This window comes from Agelaius phoeniceus, chromosome 21 (genome assembly GCF_051311805.1).
Source record: "Agelaius phoeniceus isolate bAgePho1 chromosome 21, bAgePho1.hap1, whole genome shotgun sequence".
Lineage (NCBI taxonomy): Eukaryota > Metazoa > Chordata > Aves > Passeriformes > Icteridae > Agelaius > Agelaius phoeniceus.
Window position 1 is genome coordinate 5,529,400 of NC_135285.1, and position 27,797 is coordinate 5,557,196.

At 48.1% G+C, this 27,797-nt stretch overlaps 1 protein-coding gene across 2 annotated transcripts in view; it reads left to right on the plus strand.

The window, feature by feature from the left end:
- Nucleotides 1-27,797, plus strand: part of COL27A1 (collagen type XXVII alpha 1 chain) — a 144,628-nt gene that overhangs the window by 58,021 nt on the left and 58,810 nt on the right. For both annotated transcript variants that reach the window (XM_077188949.1, XM_077188950.1), the window contains 13 exons: nucleotides 4,317-4,370; nucleotides 7,978-8,022; nucleotides 10,272-10,325; nucleotides 10,676-10,720; nucleotides 15,269-15,322; nucleotides 16,023-16,076; nucleotides 16,214-16,267; nucleotides 17,228-17,281; nucleotides 17,591-17,644; nucleotides 19,519-19,563; nucleotides 20,237-20,290; nucleotides 21,408-21,452; nucleotides 27,037-27,090. In XM_077188949.1, the coding sequence (XP_077045064.1) occupies nucleotides 4,317-4,370; nucleotides 7,978-8,022; nucleotides 10,272-10,325; nucleotides 10,676-10,720; nucleotides 15,269-15,322; nucleotides 16,023-16,076; nucleotides 16,214-16,267; nucleotides 17,228-17,281; nucleotides 17,591-17,644; nucleotides 19,519-19,563; nucleotides 20,237-20,290; nucleotides 21,408-21,452; nucleotides 27,037-27,090 (666 nt within the window). The remainder of the gene's footprint in view (nucleotides 1-4,316; nucleotides 4,371-7,977; nucleotides 8,023-10,271; nucleotides 10,326-10,675; nucleotides 10,721-15,268; nucleotides 15,323-16,022; nucleotides 16,077-16,213; nucleotides 16,268-17,227; nucleotides 17,282-17,590; nucleotides 17,645-19,518; nucleotides 19,564-20,236; nucleotides 20,291-21,407; nucleotides 21,453-27,036; nucleotides 27,091-27,797) is intronic.

Below are 27,797 nucleotides of genomic sequence, written 5' to 3' on the forward strand. Positions count from 1 at the left end.
GGAGGGCTGGTTGGTTTGAGCAGCTTCACCTTCAGCCAACAGGAAAATAAAATCCTATTTTTGGAGAACGATTCTGTTGGCATGAAGACCTGCCAGGATTCTTCAGAGCAGCAGCTGCCAGACTGCCTCCCTTACTCCTTCAGGGAAAGTGCTTTAAACTGAATCAGATGTTGTACACACACAACACACCCAGCCACACGTGAGCACCTGAGAGGGCTTGGGGGGAGCAAAGGACACCGTGTGTGTCACCAGTCCCTGCTCCTTGGGGACTGGTTAGGACTGGTTAGCTGCTTCCAGGGACAAGGGACAAGGAGCTGCCCTGACAGGAGCAGTGCTTTGGCTGACAGCAGAAAGGGCAGGCTGCTCTGTTTGCTTTGAGCAGTGGAAGAAAGGAAGGGGAGGTGGAGGGGGATGTAATCCCCTGATGCAAGAGGAGCTGGTTCCAGTGTCTGTCTAGGTCTGGTTGTTCTCAGCAGGAGGCTCCTGCTCTGTGAAAGGATGCCCTTTGCAGGGAGCGGGGATGAAAGGAATTAAGGCACTATTGGAACATCTCAAAGACAGAGACTCTGTTGCTGCTTCAGCTGCAGACTCCTCAGTGAAAGCTGGGATAAATCAGTTTGTATCTCTGTGTCTCAGTTCACAAATCGTGAACCCCTGTAAAGCTCTGCTTGGGCTGGGGACAGGGGAGCACAGGAGCACCCAGAGGTTGTTGGTGCAAAGCATCTGCCTCTGTGCTCTCTCTCCAGCTCCTCATCTTGCTTCTTTCATTGAACTTCTCCTTCAGACAATGTGAAATCCATTCAGCTGGACATTTTCCCCCACCTCCTCTCTGAATTTCCCAGCTGTGAGATAGAGCCAAAAGTTTTGTCATACCTGACTGGAGCGCTGTGGAGGAGCACCCTGCTGGCTCCTGGCCAGCACAACTTGTTAGTCGAGCATTTTCTCCCTACTTCTGCTGCCATTTGCCATTCCCTTCCCTGGCCTGGTCCTTCTCTGTCCATCCTGTCCCTCCCACAGAGCAGGCTCTGTATTTTTCACTGGGGTGTTTACCTTTGCTGTCCCAATCCTTAAGCATAATTTCCAGTGACTAGTTTTCCTGAAAAAAAAAAAACACCTTGGAAAATTATGGATTTTCTGTACCAAAACCCCTTCTGCACTCACAGGAGACTCTGAATCTGCTGTATTTAATCTCTTTCAAAAGTCTCCTGTAATGGGCTGCCAGTTGTGACCCTCCTGTCTGCCAGCACCATAAAATGAGCTTCCTGCCCCATGTGTTCTCCCTCAGCCTGGGCTCCTCAGGCTGTTGGAGCAGAGCATGGGAGAGCAGAGGTGTCACTGCTTAGGGGAGTGAAACCAGGGGGATAACAGAGTCTGCTTGTAAATTCTGGGCTGCTTGTTTTAGTTGAATAGTGCTAGTTCTGTTCCTAGGGAACAGCTCTCTCCTTTAGACTCAGGCAGGAGAGGCACCAAAAAAATGGCTTTTACAGACGTGTGAGATCCAATAAATTAGGACACTGTGGTCACTGGAACTGTTATTGTGGTTTAAACTGCTACTGCTTACCCCATGGAAACAAAGTGCTTTCTTTTTCATTAGGGGCTTAAAAGATTGATTGTTTCCTGCTGTGCAAGAGCTGTGCTGGGACAGCTTTCACAACCTGGTTTGGGTCTTTGCAGCCTGCATGAAGGCTGAAATATCCTTCTCCATGCCACAGCCACCAGCCTCAGCCTCCTTTAATGTGCAAAACCTGTGCTAAGCTCGACTTCTGGGCTAGGATGCCTGGGGGTAGTTGAATTGAAGCTGCTCCTTGCATTTGTCTCCTCCTCTGGGTTTGTTTTACAGTTTGGGCCAAAATGTACCAGGGGACATTTAGGGGGACACCAGCCACCTCCCCAGCAATGGGTGAGCTGGGTTGGGGGTGCTTGTGCCAGTAGTGCAGATGCTGTGTTAAGGACAAAAAAGGTGTTGGCCAGGATGGGGCTTTGGTGCTGAGTGTTGTCCTGGGCCTGTTCTGCTGTTCTTCTCTGCTTCCTCCCACTCTGACCCTTTTCCATGCCCTCTTGAGGGCTGGCAGAACCCGAGCTCTGTGGGCAGTCACAGCCTGCTGTGAACAGGTTTTATTGCTGAATCTCTTGGTTGCTGGGTGGTATTGGCCAAGTGAGCTCAGGTGCTCAGCTTCACCTTCCAAACACAGGAATAAACTGGTTTTCTAGATATTTGGAGACCTAGTGCTGGAAAACCTGTGTAAATTCAGACTTCTATTAACTCTATCAACCAAGTGCCTCAAATTTCCTGTGTTTAAGCAGCAAGGTTAATGCTGGAAACTGAGGCATAAAAAAAAGTGAAACACATGTGCAAAACATATGCATTTAAATAGTTCCTTATCTGAATTCTTTTATTCTGGCACAGGAGCACATTGTTTATGTCACACTGCCACAGTTTTAAACCAAATTCAGACAGTGCTGTTTTAGTCTGGAGCAAGCATTCCCCTAGCTGATATTATGCTGCTGTAGCAATATTGTTTTCATTGTACCATTCAAAGTAGTAAAATCTCCCTGTGTTGGTGAGAGCTCAGCTCCACAGCAGAGAGCTCAGCAGCCACAGGGCCAGGCTGCAGCTCAGTGGCACCCATGGGCCACTCCATGCCCAGCTCTGTTCCCTGAGGAAGGAAGGAGAGATGGGGGAATGCTGAAATCTGCAGCAGTGTAAGTACAGTATCAGTCTGTGCACACTCATATTTTCCTTGGCAAGCCACATGACTGTAAACAGCAAAATATTCTGGCAATCTTCTTTTTTTTTTTTTTTCTGTCTTGCCTGAGCAATGAGTTTTCCCTGCACATCTCTCTTCTGATCTGATTGATTCAGCATGTAGAAGAGTTATTTTTCTCCTTTTTTCATTAAAGAAAATTGTAGGCCCCCCTGCCTTCTCGTTATATTTGACATCTTTGTCTCTAGATGGCAGAAGGCTGTTTCCAGTGGTTGCTTACCACAGCCTCTTGGCATGTGCACAGGCCTCAGGGATGTAGTGCCTAGCTGGAGAAAGGCAGACAACTTTCCTATTCTCAATGATTCCCACAAAATAGAAGTGTTGAATCCAAGCAAGCAATAGCTCATGTCAGTTCAGTCCTTCATGCTGTAGAGAATTGGTACAGAAAAGCTGAAATGCTGGCTCTGAGGTCAGCAGCAGAATTTCTGTTGACCTAAACAGGTCTCCCATCTCTCACCTTAGATTTTACTGAGCAACTTTTTACCTTTTCTGTTCACCAGGAGCTGTAAACCCCCAAAGGTCAAGGGAGGTCTTGGATGACAGTTTCCCAGTGTGGTTTTCCTGCTCTGTCTGCTGTGATCATTTCAGTTTTCATTGTTGCTGATGGGTTTCCAGATAAGCATTGTCACCATTGGCTGTTGCATTCCACTCAGATTTGCTTTTCCCAGTGTTTGTGGCATGCAGGGAAGCAGGCAGGAGTGGACAGCATCCTCTCCCTTTCTTCTTCTCTGTTTCTTAAGCTCTCAGGTATTTCAGAATATGCCCATGTTGCCCTTCATATTCTGGTGAGCAGAGAAGGAGATAAAGGCACTTTTACTTTGACTCCCAATTCGAGCTCTTCCTGTGGGAGACGGAGCATGGCAGGACAGGGAAGAGAAATCTGCTCTGGGATCTGCTTGTGGCAGGGAACTGGGGGGCTTAGAGGAGCACAGGGTCTGTCCAAGAGAGAGAGAGAACGTGTCCCAGCACTGTGCTCTGGCTCTGGCTCAGCACCTCCCCTCCCTTCTCTACAATTGTCTGAAGTCTTCCAAACTTGTCTCGGATATAATGAGATGAAGTCTTCTTTTGTGGTGACTTTTTCCTGTAGTAAACATGGCCTTTCACAGCCCTGGGGTGTGGGCTGGAATGAGTTTGGAAGTGTTTGCTCCTCTGGCAAGCTGAAAGGGAGTGAATTCACCAGGCATCTCCCATCAGCTCCATTGAGCATCTGCATGGGCTCCAAGAGGCTTTGTGCTGTCCAGCTATCCTGAGAGGAGGGGATGCTCTTCAAAGGGTCCTGTTAGCAGACAGCACTAAATAATTCACATTGGCAATCCATTTTTAATCTAGTCACTGCAGTGAGGTTGTGAATCAGGAGTTTTGGCCTTGCTGAGCTGTGCTGGTGTGGCAGGAGTGGTTTGGATGAGGACAGGCAGGCTGGTTGTCCCACGTGTCCCCGTGTTCTGCTGCTTCCCAAAGTGCTGCACGGGGTGCAGGGGGAGTGGTTTGTAACTGATTGACTGCACCAGGGAGCCTCAATAACTAACTTTCATGTTTGCCTCCTCTTCTCAGGGTTTTCCTGGGAATTTTGGAGAACGAGGACCTCCAGGCATCGATGGGAACCCAGTAAGTTCATAACATTTTCCTTTCTTTTTTTTCTTTGCAGTAGACAGCACACTGTACTGCATCATGCTAGTTTTTGGGGTTTTTTTTAAGCTTGGTGGCACCTGCTGGTTGGTTTTGCCCCTCCTGAAAAAAAAAAATCTACATCCCTGCTGAAAATTCCTGTGTTTGGCTCCTGTAACTGTCAGGTCATTTGCCATCACTTTTCTGTCTCCATCTCTTGCCTTCCCTGCACCTCAGTCATGACAGGTACTTTCTTATCCAGAAGGTGTGGCTAGGAGAAAATAAAGAGAAAAAAGGCAAGGATGTTGCTTTGGCAGAGTAGGCAGTGTTGGACCATCTTGTCCTCACCACAGGGCACAGATTCCCTGCTCCAGTGTCTGGGAGCACCGAGGGACAGAATCCACAGCCCAAGCTGCTGCCTGCCCCATCCTCAGCCAGCCCTGGGACTGCATGGGGAGTAAAAGTCTCCAGTCTCCTGAGTTCTTGCCCTTCAGTCTTCATCTGACCCCTGCTGGCTTCCTAAGAGTGGGATGTGTCTCCTGGGAATTGGGTCAGGATGGTCACTGAGGTCATTTAAGCAGCTGGGTGCTGATAAAGTTCAATTTGCTCTGCTCTTGTAGCAGTAAACTGTGGGGATGTGCTGTGTCTGCCACTGCTCACAGAACATGTCCTCGTGGTTTGCAGCAGCTCTCAGATGTATTAATTATCCTAAATTATTTTCTGAATGACTTTGTTGGTTCTCCCCGAATTAGCATGTGAGCAGCACTGATTCATCTTTGAAATTCCTGCTGCCTCGGTTATTCACACATAATCACCGTGCTGCTCTGGGGTTTGAGGGGATGATTTGTGTGAAGTAACCCACTCCACATGTGCCTGCAAGCTCCCATTCGTCATGTATGCAGCATAAAAGTTATTTTCACAACAGACTCCAATCACCAAGCCAAGCTCAGCTACAGCTCCAGCCTTTGTGGGAATTCAGCACAAGAATCATAAATGCAGTGAACTGAGAGAATGATGTTCCCAAGGAACACTTCTGCAGGACTTTTCCCATCCTTCAGTCAACTTAAGCCATGGGTCAGAGTGGAATCAGTAGTCCCAAAGTGGAAAACATTCTGATTGTACTGCTATTTCCAGCCAGCCCACCAGGAAGAGCAGGAATCCTGCAGGACAGGAAGACTTTTTTTTTTTTGTTTTCCCTAAATAACTTATTTTGTTTTCTTTTGAATATGCAAGTTGTCTAAGCCCCATTCAGAAGATGTTCTCAATGCCAGTCAGCTGAATGGCTGTTCCCAGAGCCTGGGAGAGCAGCAAATGTCCCGTTAATTCACCCAGAAGGATTGCTCCTCTTTCATCTTATCAACGGCTCTTAAATATTAATGTGCCTTGGCCATGGCAGAATGAAAACAGACTGTTTGGGCTGACTTAAAGGGAGGTTCACAGGGTCACAAGTGGAGTCACAGACGCAGAAAAATGCCAGAAAGTCTGTTTGTGGAGCGCACAAATATGCTAGGTTTGGTAGGTGGGGTGTGCAGCTGAGCTGTCAGGGGCAGGATGGCCTCAGGCCCGGCTGCCACATCCTCTGTTTGATCCCCTGCTGGCTGGGAAGGCTCAGCCACAGCCTCTGATCTCCTCTGCAGCCCCTCCGGGCACAGCTCCTCCAGCCCAGGGCCATTCTTCCCTCCTGCCAGCTGATGAGAACTGTCAGCCATGGCATTCCAGATCCCAGTTCCCCCGGAGTGCTTCAGCCACTCCAATTAGGCTCCTAATCACAGGAATTAGACGTGGGAAAGGGCTGTTGATTCATCTCCTTCTCTCTTGTCCCAGTGCCCGGTCCATGCGCTGAAAAAAGGAGAATAGAGCCTGATTTCCCTCACAGGTCAGGGACTGATAGCCAGGAAAGGCCACTTGTAAATCCTCCATTTCCTAGACCAGGGAATGGCTCAAATTAACAACTAGTCCTGTCCTCATCTCTCAGGGGAGTCCACCCCCTCCTCTTCCAAGAGGAAATCCTCTTCTGTTAGCTGTGAGCTCATGCATTTCCACAGACAGCCGTTCTCCTGAGGAACAGCAATAGGACACAAGTCAGAAAATCTGGGAAGTGCCTCTTGGAGCTGGTGGGCCCAAGAGCTGAGCATCCCCCCAGCCTGCAGCCCAGCCACCCTTCCTGGGGAACCCAGGCCACCGTGCAGCTCCTGTGCTCAGCATTCCTGGGATGCTCCCTCTCCTTCCTCAGCCAGTAATGCCAGGCCTTGGCTGAAAGCTTGCAGCCGACCTTATAACAGTAGCTCTGAGGACACAGAAATCCCACCCATGAGGAACAATTGCTCCACAGATGTCCCAAGTATGCAGGAAAGGAACTGGCCATTAAAAAAAAAGGAAAAAAAAAAAAGGCAATTTTAGGCTGGTTGAGATTATGAAACGCTTTTTTGTGTGTGTGCTTGCCCAATAGTCCTTTACTCCACTTCCCATAAAATAAACACACGTAACCCTTTAGCCAAGGAGCCCTGAGCACATTCAGTCACGTTGCATCCCCTTCTCTTTCCTTCTCCACTAGGCAAAGCTTTCCATAAAAGGGGAGCTCTATTGCACTGGAGGGGGCTCCACCAGATGTGCACCATAAACTGAGCAGGGCTGTCAGAGGAAGTAGCCAGCATGATCCAGAGCAGGGGCAGGACTGTCTGAGTGAAAGGGAAGTTCAGCATTTCCAATGCACTTGTTTTGAGAGGCCCTGCTGGAGATGGAGGTGTGTCAGAGCAGGTCCTTGCCCTGGCCAGCAGCTCACTGTTAGCATGGCCAGGGAGGCCACCAGAGGGGACACAGGACAGGCTGAGCACCCCATGGTTGCTGAACTGCTCAGGGACCTGGGTAGGTGAGGGTCTGGCAGAGCTTCTCTGCTCTGCTTCACCTGGAGATGCCATCAGGTACCTGCCAGAGCTTCTGCATGGCTTTGCAGAGCTCACACAGAGAACGTTTGTGGTGAAGCTGAGCAGCCAAACCAGCTCCACAAGCCCCATCAGCAGTCTGACCCTTGGAATGATGAGCTCCAAGGTGCCAAAACACTCCCAGGACCCATTTGCCAGCACCAGAACCTGCCATACCCTCTCCCCAAACTACCCAGTTGCATTTTCATTCAAGTCTACCTTTTCCTATTATTTCCTACCTTTTCCTTTTATTATTACATAACCACTCCCAAAACTCACCTTTCCCAGTGCTAAAGCAGCTTTCCTCTCCTTCCCACCTTAGCCTTGCTCTCCCCATGTCCCCTGCTCCCTCTCCCTGCCAGGGGCTGGGTCTCACCTGGGGCAGGCTCCCACCTCTCCCCTGAATTGTTCCTTTCATCCAGCCTGCTCCTGGGAGGGCAGTCAGCCCTGGGAATTACTGCCAAAAACAAGCAGCCTGTGTCTTCCCAGGATGTGCTCTCCTGAAAATGGAAGTTCTGGATTGCTTTGGAGGGGAAAGAGTCTGGGGATGGAAGGGGGGATGGAAGGGGGAGGCATCTTTTCCCTTCTTTTCCCTTCCCTCAAACCCCTGAAACACTAAGCTGCCTTTCAGTCTCTGCTTGTCTATAAAGTGCTCTGTAACCATGTGGGTTTGTCTTTCCTTTTAGGGAGAATTGGGAGCCCCAGGTCCTCCTGGAGTCCTTGGACTCATTGTAAGTACAAAAACAAATGGAGATCTGGCTTGTCGGGCTTTAACCCTTTCAGCCTGCCTAACTGCACACAGATTTTCTTCTTCCTGTGAGCAGGATGACTGTTTGCATGGGGGAGCTGTGGCATCTGGGGAGAGAGGGGGTTTCCTGGTGGATTCAGAGGTGGAGGAGGGCAAACCCTATCCAAGCAAAAGGAAACAGATTAGAAGTCTGTTGTGTCTTTTTTTTTTTCTTTCATGGTAACATGCCCTTTTGATAGCACTTGCCAGGGTATTTCTTCAGAGATGCAGCATTCATTCCACACCAGGATCTCTTAAAAAGCAAGTCCCTGTCAGCAGTGACCTCAGGGACACACAGTTCTTGTTCACTGGAGAGTTTGAGGGCAGGAACAGTCAGTCCTCTGGGTAGACAGGAATTTTAAAAGCACTTTCACCATCCCATCACTAATCCAGGTAATTTTACTCAGCCAAATTCCACCCTTCATTACGGCTTTTCCCCCAGCAGGAGATAAATGGCTGTAAGGATGGGTGGCAGCTCCTCCTCTGGCAGCCATGCTGGGGGTTTGTCAATGCCCAGCTGAACTTAGTGTGGTTTATTTTTAGGTCTCAGCACTTGTTTTAGGTTATTCCCTTCCATGCACATAAATTGGTAGGCTCTGTTACTACTACAGCATTCTTTCATAATGATTCCTCCTCAGCTGTGACAAACCATGGAAACTTGACTTGCAAGGAATGGTTAAAACCTTCCCCTTTTGCCTTTCCATAGCTTAAACTACAGGAGTGTGTGTCAGCTTAGATCAAGGCCTCCATTGCACTAGGCATTGCACAAACCCAGAAATCTCACATTCCTGGAAGGAACAGCAGGGAATCTGGTGGAACACCCATCTTGGAGATGGGGGATTGGGGCAGAGGTGGATTCACAGGAAGGTTTTCCATGGAACCAGGAATTAGCTCTGCTTCCCTTCATTAGTGGAGATGAAAGTAGCTACTTTAGCTATAGCAGCAGAAAGGATGTGCTCCTGTCAAAAAACTGGAAGATGAAGATTGCTATTTAAAACAATACCATTGAAGGCATCCTTGCTTTTGGAAAGTTTTCTCTTTTCCTTGCTGCTGTTATCTCACAGATATTTGGAAAGTTTTCTCTTTTCCTTGTAGCCATTATCTCACAGATATTGTGTTTGTTAGAAAGTGTAAGGCCAGAGATGGCAAATGTCATCATGATCCTTCTAGAGATGATGGAGTCAGAAGCTCCCGTCCACACTTGCCCAGCCAAACTTCAAACTGAGATTCAGGTCAAGCTGAGTCAGATTTTGTGTCCCAGGGTAAGATGCAGCTCCTGAATTCAGACTGCTGAAGCATCTCTAGTAGGACAGACCAAGAGTGACCTCCTCAGTCCTCCTGGGGAGAAGGGAGCACATCCATCCTGCCCTGTCCTCCCTGTGGAGGACAGCTCCAGCTCCTTCCCCAGGGTGTGCACACACTGCAGGGCATGGAGAAGGTGACACATGGCCCCTGCTCAGTCTCCTCCTTGCCACCTGCAGCCACCCCAGGGACCAGCCAGGCTCTGCTCACGCACTCTGCAGAGTTTGGTTTACAGTGTAAGAGAGGCTGAAGAGCAGAATTAGGTGTAACTAAAGCCTCTTGCTCTCCTAATTAACCATGTGGGCAGAGCTCTAAGTAAATGCATTTCCACAAGCAGCCTTTATGCTGGGAGCTATGAAAAGGGCTCTGTTGGGGTGGCTGCAGCCCAGCTCTCCCTGCGTGACCGCGGGCCCGGGGCTGAGGCTGGAGAATCGCTCCTTCAGGGAGCCTGCCCTGTTTATTTACACACTGAGGCCAGGCCAGGCACCCTGTCACTGCCTCTCTTCATGGCAGGGAGCAGCCAGAGCCCGTTTCAACACCAGCACTGAAGGGTTTCTGTTGTACATCACACATGGGTGCCCACAGCAGCCAGAGCTCTGCTGTCCTCCCGTGTTAGACTGCACACAGTGCCACGCTGACTTCTCACTGCAGCAGGATGAGACCCCTCTGTCCCCACCTCCTGCCTCTCCTCTCTTTTCTGTGAGTGCTGCATTTATTTAGGGGCTGTGTGCACATTCAAAGAGCCTTGACTCGTGCCAGGATGCTGCTGTTGGTATCAGTAGTGCATTCTTCAGGGATACTGAGGCTGGATATCAGAGGAATTTCACACCACATGTAGGGTTCTGCTGGGTTTGCACCTAATGACTGTGGTAATTTTCTTTCTCTCACTAGGGTGACATGGGCCCTGTTGGACCAATTGGCTATCCAGGACCAAAAGGATTAAAGGTGAGGGAATCTCTGAGCTCTCTGAGCTCTCATCCCTCCGTGGCTGGGCTGAAGGTTGTTCTGTTCCTCCTTGGGGCAGAGGTGACTGTCCTGAGATAAAGGATGGGCAGCAGTGATGTTGGACAAAACATCCCACTGGTGCTCTCAGTGGAGAATTCCAGGAGCATTTTCCCACATGAAGAATGTGTGATGAGGCACACTTTGGGAGCAGTCTGGCATTGGACCTTGAGACTGTCCCAGGCCAGTGCTGTGGATGTGAGCCACCAGCCCCATCAGCAAACAGCAATGTCACTGGCCCAAGCAAGTCTTCACCATGGCTCAACCTCACTCTGAACTTTCTTTTCTTTCAGGGGCTGATGGGGAACCCTGGAGAACATGGACTGAAAGGTGATAAGGTGATCTGAATACTCCCTTATTGCACTGTGTTTTAATTTTGCATGTGAAACCCCCTTTGTAGTTTCTTATTCAGCATTGTAGTGCTGGTTCCACCCTGGCCATCTATACCCCATCCTCACACTCTCCCTCCATTCATGACACTCTAGTTTTGATTTTTCTTTCTCTGATATCTGCCCCATCCCCTTTTCCATGGAGTATAGATAAGTTATGCTCAGATCCTCTTTGGAGCTCCCATCTCCCACTGATGATGACAGTAATGTACAATTACCTGGTGTTCCACTGTTCTTCTGTTATTTACATGATGGGATGGGGAGGAGGTGATCCAACACTGACAGTGAGCTTGCATTAATGCATTTGGGAGAAAGATGTGGTGTGAAAAAGCAGCCCTGTATCAAACAAACCAGGTGGATCCCCTGGAAAAACTGTTGTGTGTTGGATACCTCTGCTCCTGTTCAAGGAGCCTCACCTCAGTTCAGCTTCCTACTGGGAGGAAATTGCCTTGTCCCAAACTGATATAAATCACTTTAGAAAAAGCAAAATGGAGAGGGGCCTTGATTGCAGTGATTTAGTGGTGCTGGCACAAAACCACACAGCTTCAGCTAAATCAGCATGAAGCTGTGTGTGTAAATGTCTCACTGTCACGAGAACCCTCCTCCTACAGATATTCAGCTCTAGGATTTATTTAGTCTGAAGGAGTGGGAGGTGCAGTTATTTATTGCTGGCTCTGATTGCTCAGGAGGGCAGTGGAAAATGACCATTAAGTGTATTCTCCTCCTCCTGTCGGATGTTTTATTCTCTTCTTAGATGTTTGCTTTTAGGGAATGATTTAGCAGCCCAAAACTGCACAGGGGGGAAGTAGTGTCAAACCAGTGATTCAACTCTTCTTATACTATAGCAGCTCTTTGCCAGGACTCCTGTCTGCAATTTCCATTTCTCCCTTGTGCTGCTTTCCCACTTCTGTTGAGAGCAATGACAGGGCAAGAGAAGGGCTTTTTCTTTAGGACAAGTTTAAGGCATTGTAGCTGGTTTCTGGACTGAACCTCAGATCCTGGAGTCCACAGACTCCTCCATCCACTCCTTGGGAGAAATGGTTAAATATCTTAAAAATCACCAAGATCTAAATCATTGTTTAGCAAAATTAACCTTCCTGGACAGTTCAGTCTCCATCACTTTATAGAAACTGCTCTTTTAAGCCCAGTATTTCCCCAGCCACTGCTCTCACAGTAACAAATGGTTTGTGGCTCTCTCTGGAGTTATCCTTACAATATTCCCAAGTGCAGAATTATCCATCCTCCCAACAATCCCATGCTCCTGAGGTACAGGAAACCTTTCCTTCCCCCCCAGCTGCCTCCCCCTGCAAGCTTCAGGCTGCAGTCATCCTGCCTTCCTGGCTTGATGAAGATTTAATTGGATGTCTGCAAGCTCCTATTAATCCCATCTGTCTTGGTCACATCCAAAACACGTGGCCTCGTACAGGTTGGGTTTTTTGTAGCTGAGGAAAACTCCCTTCAGTCAGCAGCAGTCAGATGGATGCTGGTAAAACCTGAGAACAGTGACAGGGCAGCTGGATAGTTGTGTAGACAGCAGGAATGTCACTGGATCTGCCACCTCAATCCACCTGGGAGAATGTCCTCACATCACATGGCCAGGTGTGAACCAGAATAAGGGACAGCATCTCACTCCTCCAGCAAAAATCACATCCTTTTATCTAGAAGCTAGACAGGCAGACCCAGGTCATCCTTGTGTTTGCATTCCTGTGTTTTCATGGAGGCAAGGAGAGGGGGAAGAGAGGGAGAAGTGCAATTACTGTGTAACTCTGAAATCAAGAGTGGCCTTGAGAAGGCCACGTGGGGTGATGAGTGCAGGGGAAAGGTGGAGGAAGCAGAGGAAATCCCAGCTACTTGTTCTCACAAAGGAGTTTTATGAATCAGGACATCTGTAACTTGTGGAGGACATGGCTCAGGCAAATACCTCTGGAGCTGTGTGGCGTTAGCTCCCTTTGCATTGCTAAGCAGGAAGTCTTGGGAACAGAGACTCCAGTTGAGGAAAATTGAGGGGATTTTGCACAACAACCTCCTCTGCATCCCCCAGACAGCAAACACATCCCACAGCTGTGCATTTGGTCCCTTCCCTTGTAGCCCCTCTCTGTTTGTGTTGGGTTACACAAGCCCTGGGGGTGTCTGAAGCTGCATTTCTTTTTATAGGTGAAACATGAAGCACAGGCAACATCCCATGGGCAGGGGCTGTTTGTAATTTCAGATCCTACATTCCTTTTCCTGCCCCGTGAACCAAGTCCTTGCAGGCCCATTTCGTCATCTCAGCATCTCAGTTTTTAATAACAAACATGCCTGACCTCTTTCCTCTGTAATTTTCCCCTCGTATTAAGGACACAGATCCCAAGTCCCAGTTCCAGGGCAGGTAAAAGGTGATGCCCCAGTGCTCAGTTCTGGTTTAAGAGATTGACAGCCATAGATGGACTATTCATACTGTGACATTTTGCTGTGCTATCACAATAACGTGTGAACATCTGGTGTCAAGTCCAGCTCAGGTTAAGAGATGAGTTTTGTTTCCCTGCTTCCTTTTTGCCCTCCCTAATGACCATTTCTCAGAGTTGTTTGAAAACTGGCTTCACTGTCATGCCCCACTTTTCCTAAAGGTTGGAAACAAAAGTTTGTTCCTGCGTTTTGCTATGCTCAGGAAACTCTTTTATTTTAGTAGTTATTACTTAGTGTCCAAGTATTTCTTGTGAAACAGTATTTCAATGGCCACTTGTACTCTCTGGGTAGAAAATTGCTTAATAAAAAATATAATCTTTCTTCTTTGACCCTCAGAACTGATGAAAAAGCCAAATCTCAGAGCCAACCTGTCACTTCCAGAAAAGCTGTTTTCATGCTGCCTTCAGTCGGGAGCCAGAATTAAGTAGATTTCAGTGTTTTAAGCCCTGGACTACATAAAATAAGTCAAAAATTCAGAGAAGATGAGAGAAATCTGTGAAGGAGCTGGGTCACACAGTAGCTTTTTTACCATTTCTTTTCTATCTAATACTTGGGTTTCTTCCGAACTGAAGCTGTGTAAAGAGCTGATTGTTTCCATTTTGCATTGCCAAAGAAAAAAAATATGGAAAATAGTTCCGATGAAACAGAATGTTGGTTATTTTACTCGAATTAAAATATTTTAGGTTGAAAACCAAATGAGTAGAATCAATTTAACATTTTTAAGACCAACATTTTAATTTTGCTACGTAAAAGACTTGTTTTGAAGATGGTTCAGTGAAATGTTCCGGGAACATTTGCCAAAACATTTAAGCAAATTTAGCATGAATCCATGAAATGTTTCCATCATTGAATCTGCATAGTTCTTAATTATTTTTCTTCTGAAAAATTGTCTTTGAAAAGTTTTTGCTAACTCAAACCTGAACCATCCACAATTTGATTATCCCCTGCATGTTACTGAAGTAGTTGCAATTATTTCAGCTCTCTGATGGGTGAGAGTGGGTGGTTTTTCTGGAGTGAAGTGGACTTTCTCTGACATCTCTCTGTGGACTTTGGCTCTGCTGCAGGACTCCATATGTCTTCCATGTGGGCTATGTTTAAACATATAGCCCTGGAGTGGCTCATTCCCTTGCTGGGGAGCCAAGTTCATGGGACAGAGTTCCTCAGCAGTTATTTTTGTTGGGTCTTGTCATTGTACCAAGTTATTGTAGTCATTCCTCCCTTGACTTCCCAAGTAGAATTTTCCTTTCTCTGCCCCATCATTGACTCATCCTTTGTTTAAGTAAATCACTAAACACATGAGGCTGGAAGGGGCATCAGGAGGTGATTTGGTCCAGAGCTGCTCACAGCAGGGCTGAGAGCCAATGCAAGGTAGCCCACTGCTCCTTGGAAAACCTTCAGGGATATTTGGCTTCCAGCCAGGGAGTCAGAATCTGTTATGTTGGTCCAACGAGGGACAGACAGACAGACAGCTTGGTGAGGAAATACTGTCAGTGATGGGCTCCCCATCCCAGTGAGCACCAGCTGACCCCTCCCAGGGAATCTCAGCTCAGAGACTGGCAGTGAGGTACTACTAAAGCATTACCAGAGGTTGCTCTTGTTTTCTTATGAAAGAGGATTGATGTTTGATGTCAGGACTAGGATATGCTCACAGAAACCCTGAGGATTGTTTGCTTTTCTATAGAGCCTTGTGAGAGAAAAGGTTCATTCATTGAAAACTGAACTCTTCTGTTCAGCTGAATTTAACACTTCACCACCGTCATGGTGCCTGTTAGCCAGAGGAATGTGCTCTCTCTTCTTGCAGCTCCTATAGATACACAATGCTGGGGAATTCCTGGGTTTTGCTCTCCTGCAGTTTCCTTCCTCACCTTAGAATCAAGCTGGGAAACCCACACTTTGTTCAGGGTTGTTGCTGTGTTCAATGTGACCTGCAGCTTGCCAGCAGCTCAGTTCTGAGTGCAGCTGCTGTTGAGCCTTTTGCACCTCCTGAGCACCAACCTGGGCATTTTGGCTGTTGCTGTTGCCTGTTTTAACTCTCTGGTGATGTGTACCCAGGGTGATCAGGGAAGAGCAGGTGTTCCAGGAGATATTGGCTTCCAAGGAGACAAGGTAATTGTTTTTATTTTCTCCTTTGTTCTTCTCCCCTCACATAGCAGTGGCCACCAGTTATCTCAGTTCCTCCACTAGGAGCTGGAATTAGCTGCCTCCTGCTGTCAGGTTCCCCTGCTTGGATTGTTCCCATTTGGGGTATGCTGTGCCTTTCTAAAATCCATGTCAGAATATGGATTTTATAGTTACCATAGTAAAAGCAGTTCTGCAGGGTTTTTTTTGTAGGAACTATGTCTCCTAGCAGAGGTTGGAAGTGATGGGATTGATGGGGATGTGTGTGAATGTGTGTGGTCCAGAGGCTGCAGACTCAGGAGATTTTGTCTGCTCAGTGCAGCAACTTAAACCCTGACCCAGGGAACCACTTAATGCTCTGTATAACTTCTGATCAAATGACTTCTCCCCTGTGATTTAATGTGATACTGCCTGTGGCTGACAAATGTTGCACATAGCCCTGTGCTGGAGCCTGCGTGGCTCTGAGCCACAGCCAACTGCAGCAGTTTGTGTTCTCTGGGGCTAAATTCAGGGCTGTCCTCAGGAACATCTCCCTGACATTAGTGCAGCTGCCCCAGCTCCAGGCAGGGCTGAGCTCAGCCTTTAGGAGATGCTCTTCACTCTGCAGCAAAGCTGGAGCCTGGGGAATTGGAATTTTTTTTTTTTTTTGATGCCTCATTGTGTTCTGAAAAAACTGTGTCTCTCTCAGGGCAGCCAGGGTTTGCCTGGGGTCCCTGGGGCACGAGGGAAGGCAGGCCCCCTGGTAAGTAACCCTCTGCTCCCTCACCTCCCTTTCTAAGGTTCTGTGCCCAGCTGGAAAGACAGCTTGGCTGTTCCAAACAGGAAACCTGACAGCCAGCAGCCAGCTCACTTTTCCCCATGTTTTTCCAATTTCTGCAGGGAAAAGTCGGTGACAAAGGACCAGTTGGGTTTCCAGGACCACCTGGCCCTGAGGTATGTCCCACCACCTCCTTCTCACATCCTCCCAGCCTCAGGCTTCACTTCTTGCTGGGATATGAGGGCACATCAGTGGTGATGGGGTAGGAAGAATCAAGATGGGTTCATGACCCGTTCTACATCTTATGTAGATGAGATCCTGTTTTTTCCTTCCCCTTTTTTTCATAGATAAAATGAAAGAGTTTTTTTTCAGTCCTTCCCCCTCAAAACACCATTTAAAGTAAAAAAATCCTCTTATTTCCCTTACCAAAAAAAGGTCACAGTGATACCTTAGAAGCAGGATGAGCTTCCACCAGCACACCAGCATTTTTCCCCTTCCTAAGTGACCAGACAAGGTCTGTAAGATGCTGGAGAGCCCCTTCCAGCACAACTGATGTCTGTTTTCCCCTCATCAGCGTTCTGGTATTTCACAGGGTCTGGAAGGGCTCTCAGCTGAGTGCTGCCACTTAGCAATCGTTCCTCTTTGTTGCTATTGGAAATAAGCAGGGATTCCTTTGTTTCCTGCTCGATGGGTGGGTGGCTGGGTGGGAAGGAGCCTTGCCAGGCTGACGGCAGCTAATGAGGGTGTCAGCACCTTTCCTAATTCCTCGCCTGCTTCCCTTTGTCGCCGAGGCTGCAGCTCCTTTCTGGGAGCACAGAGGTTATGAGCTGGCTCAGAAAGATTAATTAAAACCCAAATCGCTGCTTTTAGCTGTGTGATGACAGGGAGGCCCTCTCTGCAATAAATCTTGTAAGAGGATGGACCTAAAGGGAATTAGGGAAAGGCTGCTCTTCCATCAAACTGATGGTGCTGCTCCTTTGTGTCCCATTCCCTCCCAAAGCTGTGGTGGCCCCCACATGGACACTGCCAGCATGTAACACACCTTGTCCCTTAGCTTCTAACTAAACCTCTCACAGAGGCTGACACTGCCGGCAGAATTCCACCTTTGCACCCTGACTGTTCCTCATTTCCTCCAGGGCTTCCCAGGTGACATTGGCCCACCAGGAGAAAACGGTCCTGAAGGTCTGAAGGTGAGTGGAGCAGAGACTGCAGCTCTGTGTGGGGTTGGAAGCAGCCAGGGAAAACAAAGTAGTGGGAAGGGGGAAAGAGAGAAAGCCCAGGAGATTCCTAAAGATTGTCCTGGCCAGCATCTCAGCTTGGTCTGTTTGGCTTGAGGTGCCTCCAAGTGCAGCGTTTTCTTTTCTTCAGATTTTTTTTTCTGTAACAAAATTGACATTGGATAATGTCCCATGGCTGTGAAAGAGACTTTCTCATTTTAATTGCCCTTCTGAGCTTATGTTTCTATTTTCTGAGTATCTTTTCCTTTGGCTCTTTCTCAGGGAAAGCCAGGAGCACGAGGTTTACCTGGGCCAAGAGGACTGCCTGGACAAGAGGTGAGTGTCCTCAGCTCAAAAGAGGTTTGATTTAAAGAACAATGCTGAATTTTCTAAATTAATGCGTGGTGAAATAGTGTTTGTGGTTTAAAATGCTCTGGTCCCTCTGAATTTGGAAGCAGATGCTTATACTGAGTGATCAGAGACCTGCAGAAGAGGAGCTTCCTCTGAGCTGTGTGATCTCCAAGGCCTGTGATCTCTGCTTCCAGCCACTGCTGGCATCTGCTGACCCTAAATTCTGCCTTGGCTTTGCTTTTAAAGCCTGTTCCCCACCCCCAGATGGGTGTTAGAGCCCTTTTCCCTGCGCATCCCCTTGCACAGACATGCCCTGGCCTGGCATCTGCTTTCTGCTCCTTTTAAGTGTGCTCCTTTTCAACCATGAGACCTGCAGACTCCACTCTCTCACACGGAGAGACATCCCTCTGTAAAAAGAGGAGGAGATGGGAATTGCTGCTCTGCAGAAATTCATTTGCCCAGCACCTGAGAGCTTTCCCTCACTGCTTCACCTCAGAACCTGAAGCATCATTCCCCTTGCAGTCATTAGGAAGGGAACAATTGTCACTGATTTAATTGTACATGATGGGAGCAGCAGAGAATGTCTGGGTTCCCTGTTTATCCTGTTGTAACTCCAGTGACATTGGTGTAATTTCCTCTCACTCAGGCCAGTGTAAGCTGTTTGTCCAGAGTCACGAGACATTGTGTAAATAATACTGAGCACATGCATGGGCAGGAGCTCGTTTTAATAGCACTAATAATTCTTAACTTTTTCTGGGAACTCTTCTGCTTGTTCTCTAAATGGGATTAATGCAAATTAGCTCATTTATTTGCAGTGAAATAGGGGGGGGAAAAAAAATATTCCAGCCAAAATACAAAGGGAATCGAAGCCCTGCATTCCAGGTTCAGGCAGGCGTGACCAAGCTGCCTTCAATTTGCTTTAGTTAGTGAGTGTAAAAGTGAGCCCAAAGACATGGACATGGAGTTTGGTGTGAGCTGTGCTGCAGGGCTCAGAGTGTGCAGCAGAGCACAGCACTGTGCTCTCACCACTGTGCTCACCCAGGGCACTGGGTCAGGGCTCTGAATTGAATTAGATGCCTCTGGAAATGGGGTGTATTGTGGGTGGCTTGTCTGTGCCCTTGGAGCTGGGTTCCTGACCCCCAGTCCCACCCTCAGCCTGCCAGTGCCCCTTCATTACCAGGGCTGCCCACCAAAATGAGAGCAGCCAGGCTGGGGCTGCCAAGGGCGCTTTTAATTCTTCTCTTGGCAGTTGGGTTTAGACACTTGAGATAATTTTTGTGAAGCTTAATTGAAGGTCTCTTAGAAACTGTAGATCTGATCCTATCACATTAGAAATTGGTGTGGAGCCAAGGGAGAGGAGCGAGTCCAATTGCTGTGTGAGATTTTGTGATAGCTCCATTCTGCAGCATGTGTAGTCCCAGCTGAAAGCAAAAGGGAAACGTTCATACAGTTGCCAAGTGGTTCTGTGGGAAATTTTGGAGCATGCTTTTTTGGGGGGAAGAGAGAAAAAGAGAACTCTATAGCATTCACATCCCTGCCAAATCAAATGAAGCAGAGTTATGGCAGCATGTCCAGGGTACCCCAGTGGCCAAATCCAGCTCATCATAGACCAAATCAACTGGTGTTCCCTTGGTCAGATTTTGGATGGCTTTTACTGGCAGAGCTTGACTTGAGATCTTTTTTCCCTGAGAAGCCTCAGAGGCTGCTCTAAGATAGAAAAGGGCTCAGCTGTTGAAATGTGACAGCTGAACACACAGCCTGTGTTTAACTGCTGCTCATACTGCAGGCATTTCTTGCTGCATAGTGAGTCCAAATTTTGTCACTACTTTGCCTTTTATTTTAATTTCTTTTCACCTCAGGGAGATGAAGGCCCCTTAGGACCGCCAGGAGTCCCTGGTCCAGAGGTAGGTTCCATTCCTTTATTCACTCAGTTATTACCAGCTCTGATGACCTTGCAATGGGATTGTAGTTAAATTCTCAAAAAGCTTCCACCCTCCTGGTTTGGGAAGTTAATCTGCCCTGCTATGAATTATTATCTTGTCCAGGGCTTGATTGATTGCTTGATCCGGGATGGCTGAAAGTCCAGGAAGTGCCTTGCACAGGGTGTTGAGTTTATGACTTTCCTGGAGTCTCAAACCTTGAAAAACCCTCTAATGTTTAAACAGTTTGTTCATCCTCAAGATAAATGACATTGATTGGAAACCATCTCCATAACCAGCCTTTGTGTTTCTTCCTTGATTTATAGTATTTTTCAATGAGTAGAGGAAAAAGAAAAAAAAAAAAAAAAGACTGGATAGTCAGAGAGAGTCCTTTTGACCTCTGTGATGTATCACAGAAACACAGTTAGAAAAAACAAAAAGAATATTATCATATCTGTGTGCTTGCCAGCTCAGGATTTTGTAATGGGTCTGTACATAATTGTCACCTCAGGATAGTAAAGTATCCCAAAAATTGATAATAGGTGGATCAGAAAATGAATGTTTTATCTTTATCTTTTATTTTACAAGCATGTAAGCAGCACCTGTGAGCAAAGCAGCTGCAAGCTTTTGATGTTTATGGTTTTTCCATGTATTTCAGGGTCGGTCTGGTCGGAAGGGATTTCCAGGAACACCTGGTCCCAATGGTCCAAAGGTAAGAAAAGAGTTTGTTCCTGATCAGGAAAGCAGTGGGTAGAAGGGAGGAGAGCAAGAGGGAAATGTCTTTTCTCACCTTTACCACTCTCCCAAGCATTCATTCCAGAGAGAGCAAGAGAACTGAGGGTTCCTCTTTTTCTCAGAATTTTGGGGTCTCAGCTTCTGCTTCTTTCTTCAAAAAGAATGATGGTGCATTTTTTGAGCTATTATAAACAAATGTGTTCCTCTTTTGATATTAACCAACTTCTCCCTCCATCATCACTTCATTTTCCATTGCTTCTCCATGGTTTTGTTCTAAAACAATGCACATCATTCCTATCTTTGCTGCCTAATTATCAGCAGGAGCCATCCCAGGGCAATGCACTCCACAAACCCACACTCGAAAGGAAAGAGAAAACCCAACAAAAACAACCTCTTCAAACAGTAAATAGCAAAAATGTGCTCTGGCAGCACATCTGGAGTATCTGCCTACTGAGAAAATACAGCTGCTGTCCTGGAGACACTGCTGGTTACTGGTGAGCCTGGCTGGCCCATGCAGGGCACTCTGACTGCCTTCTCCTTCTGCTTTCTCCTTCACCCCTCACCATTTTCATGCTCTGAACTCCTTCTTCCTGCACTGGGATTTATCTCACATAGGTTCTTGCTGTGGTTTTCCTGTGGAGGCTCCATGTGACTGTAACGTGTGCCTGTCTGAGGTTTTACAACAACAGAATCAGGGGGCAGCATTGCCTGGGAATATTTGGGTTGTCTTTTCTTCTTATGCTTTGTAAAACTTTGGGATAAAGTAACAAGGACTAGGCTGGGCCTATACCATAGATATCTTATGTTTCACTGTGATTCTCTGAAAGTTATTTTACTACAGCAGGACCAGCTTTTGGGGCATTTCATTCCAGAACAGAAAATGTTTTCTCCATGTAGTATTCTTACTTTGGATAAGTAAGAAAGTTCTTTCTTCCTCCAAGTCACAGTTGGTTTTGTAAGATGTTGTTTCTCACAGATTTTCTCCAATTCACACTTTGCAGCCCAAATAATGGGTGTGCAAAGAGCCAGGCTGTGCCCAGGGTCTGGCTGGCAGTGCCCAGTAACCCATGTGCCCTTGTCTCCTTGTCCTGCAGGGTGAGCCAGGAAACCGTGGCCGACCAGGGAAAGTTGGTGAGCAGGTAAATTCCTCATTTCCCTTGCCTCCTTGATGATCTCCTCTGTACAACGTGTCCTGGGTGCCCAGAGGGCCGGCAGAGGGCAGTGGCCAGGGCCCTCTTGCCACCTCAAAGCTGCCCTCAAAGCAGCCCTGGTGCTCCAGGTTCCAGGTTTTAAGGACAGGATTCTCTGCTTTGGGTGCTATGTTGCTTTCACTTGCCCTAAATTTTCTGGGGAGTAGAGGAGATAGCAGCTGAAGAAACCAGACCCTGGGGAAGAGAGACACTGAGCTGCATTTTGTTGTAATTCCACGGAGAACATTCTGCTGGCATAACCCAGGACATGCACGATCCCTGTAGGCTTTGGGGGAACCACAGGCATCAAGGAAAAAGCAACCATTGTTCCCACATCTCTGTCATTGAAACCAACAAACTTGTCCACCAACAACCCTGAAAGTGAAGCCACAGAGCCTCCAACAAATTCTGTGTGTTCCTGCACGACCACACCAAAGTGGCTGTGGCAGCTGGCCCTGGCACTGTGGGTGCTGCTTCCCACCACTGCTGTCCTTCCCAACACTTTCCCTGCTGGATGGTCAGCTTGGTTTGGTTTAGCTTGTCAGCCTCTCTGGCTCTTCTTCAGGTCACTTCTTCCAAGGGTTTCTGACCAAGCAAGTCTACAAAAGTCAAGGTGGATCCTTTTCAGTACCAGCAGCCTGATACCAGCCTCTGCATCTATCAGAGGTGGTTACTTCTCTTTGGAAATTAGAGCCATTTCTGTGTTATGGTTGTTAATTTGCTCCTTGAAGAGCAACTACTGAAGGAGCAAAGTTCCCCACATCTGAGTTCTACTTGCAGCTTTATCAGATTCTGCACAATCTCAGGCAACACATTCCAGTGCTTTGTGCCTCAGTTTCCCCTTCTGTGGAAGGTGTGAGACAGCCCTGAGCAGAGCTTAGCCCAGGGCCTCCTGTTCTGAAGCGGCACCTGTGGACACTGTTAAAAATGAATATTTAGAAGTGCTTTGAGATCCTTAACCAGACATTGTCCTTGAAGGGCAAAGCATCATTAGGATTATTATTCTTTAACTTCCCTCAGGACTGACCTTGGATGAGAACTGTAGGCACTGTTCATCGAAAAGAAAACACAGCTGGCCTCTGCTGACACTGAAACCAGCACAGTGGTAGGAAAGCTGCCTGTGTTATTCTTAGGCAATTAGTCTCTGTCTAGGAATATCACCCAGAAAATTTCCATTTCTGAACCAGTCAAGTAGTTAGAACGAAAATGTCTCACCAGAGTAATGAGAAATAACCTCCTCTCCCCTCACATCTCCACTGAACGATGCTGGAGCGCTGGGGTTTCCTTCCTCCCTCCACTTTAACTTCAGCAGTTGGTGCTGGGGCTGGGTTGGATTTTTGCAGAGCCCTTGGCACTGAAGACACCATCACCTCACCCTGTTTTCTCTTGTGGAGACCCTGATGTTTTCTATTCCACAGTAAGGGTGGAAAACATCACACTTCTCAGTCCTGCTGCTCTGCCTGACAAATGGTTTCTCTCAGAGTAGAAAATCTCAGCATAACAGCATGAGAAGAGACCAGCCATCCATCTCATTGGAGATTTCTCCCCTTTCTTAGGGACATCTGTTTAGGAAAACATGGGAGTTTCTGTGAGGTTTCCGGTGATACTTGAGCTCTCCTTGAAAAATGAGGTTTTAAGGCACAGGGCAGCCCCTGATGCGTTGTTTTTCCATTGCAAGGACACAGACTGGGGAAGATCATTCATGAGATGCTTGTTGTCTCCCTGTGCTGGAAGGATTCCAGCTGCCAGGCGCCCCAGTACCCTGGAAATGTTCTGGGTTAACCCTTCCTTGCCTGGAGATGGAGTAGGAAGGATATGAAGAGGAATACGAGGCCTCTGGCCAGGGAAGCCACCAGCCTTCCTGTCCCCGAGCTGGGGAGTGCACAGCAGGAGAATGTCACCAAAATGTCCATGCTGAAGGTCAGAGAGCCCTGTGGGAGAAGCAGCACCCTGCAGCAGGCAGGAAGGTGCTGCCATCCCAGGGAGCCCCTGCTTGGCACTAGAAAATCCCAGTGAAGAGTTGTGCCAGCTGAAAGAGGCTCCAGTTGCCTCATGTCCTCAGTGGGATTGGGAGGTGCTGTCACAGCAGGAGCAGCTGTTTGAGTCCCTTCCCCTGGACAAGAAGTGACAGCCCTGCTCACTCACGGGGCTGTGTCAAGGTCAGCTATGTACCCATCACTCTGTGCTGGGAAGGGCAGCCAAGGCCCTTCTCCTATCCTTTAAGGTCAAAGTATTTTGTCTCAGTATGAGCATTCTAAGATCATTTGTCAAAGGACACCAGCACCATCTCCTTCATGTCTTTCCCCTTCCAAAGGAGAGGGGCTATGATGTCAGGTTTGCAGGTGGGGACGTCCTGGTTGTCTTGGCCAAGGTCAAGAGGGTCACCAAGAACGGAACAGGAACTGCCCTGGTGTTTCCCACATGTCAGCACTGCTCCTTTCCAACCCTTCACCTTCTCCTCCAGGGCATCTCTGACCTCCAGGCGTCTCAGTCAGGGATTTTCAGGCACTGTGGTGTTTCGACAGCGCCTCTCCCCCTTCCCTTCCCTCACTCCCAGGATGGTGGAAACCCAACCCAGCACCAGGTCTGGGCTGAGCCCGGTGCACAGAGGGTTAAACCACATGGCCGTTCTTTGCGGGTCAGAGCGTCCTCCTGTCTATAAACCGCGATATTTACTGTTTTACTTTCCCTTTCTTTCATCTGAATGGGAGGATTGTACATTTACTCCCTCCCATCCCTTCCCTTTGTGCCTGGTTTGTTTTGTTTTGAGTTCTGGTGAACCAGTCAAACACAGAGGCCGCCATCGGTTCCCGCTGGGAGCCACCAGCGGGCCCGTCCCTGGGAGACCCTGCTCATGCTGGGCTGCTTCTCCCTCCCAAATGGGCTCTGATTTATGCAAGCCTTCAGTGCTGACTTGCTCTCTGTTGGTGGAGCCAAGAGGGGGGGCTTAATTATGACAGGGCTGGACAATAAATGGGGAAAGCAAGACAGGAGTTAGGAATTACAACCCACCAGTCCCCCCTCCTTTCCTTCCCCCCCCCGCCCTCCACAAGCCCCCAGCAACTTTTTAACAATCTCCATCCCTTTTCCGCCATGCCCTTGGCTGGGGAGTACAGCAGACTGAATCATGAGCGACATGCTGAACTCCTGTCTAATATAAATGTTTTACATTCTTTCCTGTATAGTGTGGGCCTTTATCCGGGCAGCCACTGCTGCTGGGACTTCACGTGCATCATTACACACACTGCCCAGAGCCCTGCTTGGTGCAGGCCCTCTTTTCAACCCTGGGAACCTGAGAAAAATATGTTGTGCCACAGCCATTTTAGTGTAATGACCACAATTTGTGTCTGTTTTGATTAAATATTTGCCATTGGCAGCTCTTCTGGTTCTTAAAACCTAAATCTTTTTGTCTTAAGACCTAAATCTCCTCGCCTTTAGTGTCTATCCCATTTTGGCCAGTGAAGAGCATCATTACCCAATCTTCCCCTGTTTTTTTCTTATACTCCTGATAAGTTACTGAGATTTATTTGGCATAGACATATCTATCTCAATTTGTGTCTGCTTGCAGACACAGCAACGTCGGTTAATTTAGCCCAGAGCAGACAGTGCTGGCTGCAAACACTGCAGAGCTACTGTGCTGGAAGCTACAAGGTCCCAGCTCTGCATCTCACGTTCACAACCATGGGATGCTCCTCTCACGTGGGGAGCAGTGACATCTTCCCCTGTGCAGTCCCACAGTGCACCAGCACAGGCAGAATTCTCCCTGGGTTTGGGCTGAGATGTTGGCTGTGCTCCCCTTCCATCCCATCTGTGCAGCAGGACCAGTGTTGGCCATGCCAGCAGGTTTCTCCCCAAGCTGCCATAACAAGGAGCACATCTGTGACAGCAAGGGGGGGTCTCAGGAGGGTGTTGGGGGCTCTTGGTGTGCCCAGATCCCTGCAAACCCCTCTGCAAAGCACCAGCAGGCCAGCCTGAGAAGCATCTCCAGAACACCTGGCTTCAGGAACCAGATTCCCGAGAGGCTTTTTAGGGTGGATGCTGGCATGGACAGTGGGTCTGAAGATTGGCCTTCAAGCCTGAGCTTGGACATGCAGCACCCCTTGGAAGGGAGTTTGAAACACTCTTGCTCTGAATGGGACCAACACTTTCTGCAGAGCAGGGATCCCTCTTCTGCAGGGACTGCCCTAAGGAACCAGAAATTTCTTAAAGACCATATTCCCAGGAGAGAGAGAAAGAGTTTTGTGGTTTTCCAAGAAATTGGAAATGAACAAGAGATGTATTCCTTCTTCCTTTGTTGTCTATTTCTGCCTAGCAATGCATTTCCCTGTTGCATCTCATTGCTTTGCCATTCTCTGCCATAACATTTGCCTTCTTCGTGGCCTTGGGCTATTGGAAAAATTCAGGAACTGGATGCAGTTGTGTACCTGCTCTTGTGTCTTACTGAAAGGACAATTGATCCAGCAGCCTTCAGCAATGCCACCCAGTGGCAACCTTGCATAGGCAGATGTTGCAGAGTTTTCTGCTCTCCAGCTGATTCCTGCACTGGGCAATCTGTGCTGAGTCCAGCTCTGCTTGCCACGGGTGTCTGGTCAGTGCAGCCTGGCCACAATGACAACCTTGTGCTCCAGGAGTGCCTCAGCTTCAGACACAAATGCCATTTTTAAGCAAAGACCACTTCAGAAAGGCTGGTGACACCCCTACAGGATGTGTGGAGCTTTTCTGTTTGTAGCTGTCGTCCCATGGCTAATTGGTATTTCCATCATGGCACAGAGGAGACGAGTGCCTGCAGTGGCAGAGGGGACAGCCCCTTGCATCTCCAGAGCCAGAAACCACTGGAGCTGGTAGGGAGGTTGCTTTTTCTTAATTCTCAGGAATCTTCTCTTGAGATTGCATCTGTTTCCATCTTCCTAATTAAAAGCAGCTCTGTTTGCCTCTTCGTTATCCCGAACATTGTTAAACCCTGAGCTTAGACCGGAGGTTTGTTCCAAGATGGTTTCTGAGTGGTGTGCAAGATCCACTGCCCTGCTGGCCTCTCTGGCTGCAGGAACCTTTATTTCCTACTGGCATCCCACCAGCACAACACTATCCAGGGCAAAATTAGTCTGCACAAAGGGCTGAGGCAGCTTGGATTAACCCAGAAGAAGCCTACCCAGTCCAGCTGTTAAAATGATGGTGGGTCTCTGTCTCTGTGCAACCCAGGAGCTCCTGGGGAAGCTGTTTTGGGGAAAGCTCACAGAACAAAGCCACACTATGGACTCAGCCTTCCTTCCTTCACTCATCCACTGCTCTGTGTGTTGTGGTTCTTGCAGATCCTGGTGCTGCTGTTCCAGCTGGCCCCTAAAGCAGAACCAGCTGTGGAGTTAGACATTCCCATGGCCGGGAGCAACTCCATCCGCTCTGGTAGCCAGTAGGAATTACTGAGCATTAGATGAGGGATGCTGTGCTATTGCAACCAGCAAGGTGGACCAAAGGAACTGTTTACTTTCTCAGCAAATAAAAACTGAAAATTAGCTGTGCTCTTCTCTTTCCTCAGGGTCTCATGGGTTTCATTGGTCCGGTGGGGGAGCCTGGAATAGCAGGAGAAAAGGTAAGATTGCTTGCAATGAAATCTTTGTTGTACTTTTTGCAGGATAGGGAGGCTGGGGTGGGAGAAGGGTTGTGAAGATTTAAGTTGTGATGTGAGTGCCACACCCAGCTGGGAATGAGGCACGTCCAGGGTGTCTGAGCTAGACTAGGACCAGGCCAAAATCATCCACTTCTCATTCAGGAATTAACATGCGCTGCCCTCCAGGGAGATGCTGTCAAATATTCTTTGAAAAATTAACTTTCCTCATTCATAATATGCCAGGGAATTTGTATTTAATAGTCAGCTCTGGTTTTTATAGGAATGAGAGATCCATCAGCCCTGTATTGCTGGTCATGGGAGGAGTCTATGGGATTGAGGTTACAGATTTCTGCTGGGCTGTCCTCTGGGTTGCCAGGGGGGTCATGCAGGACCAGAGCTGAGCCTGCATTGAACAGGAGGTCTGAGCAATTTCTCAGGTGTACAAGAGTGCAGCCACCCATCTGAGCTGGTCCAAATATTTCCCTTTTTATCTGGCGAGGACCATCCCATCTGGCTGCCCTGATTGCTTTGGGCACACTCAGGGCTGGTGCCCTCTTGTGTACACTACAGACACAAACCTCTTCCAGGGGAATAAAAAGGGCTTTATTTCACATCAAAACCTAAAAGGACGTTAATTTGTTTTCTATTAGAGTGTAAACTTTCATTCAGAGGCAGCTCCCAAAGACAAA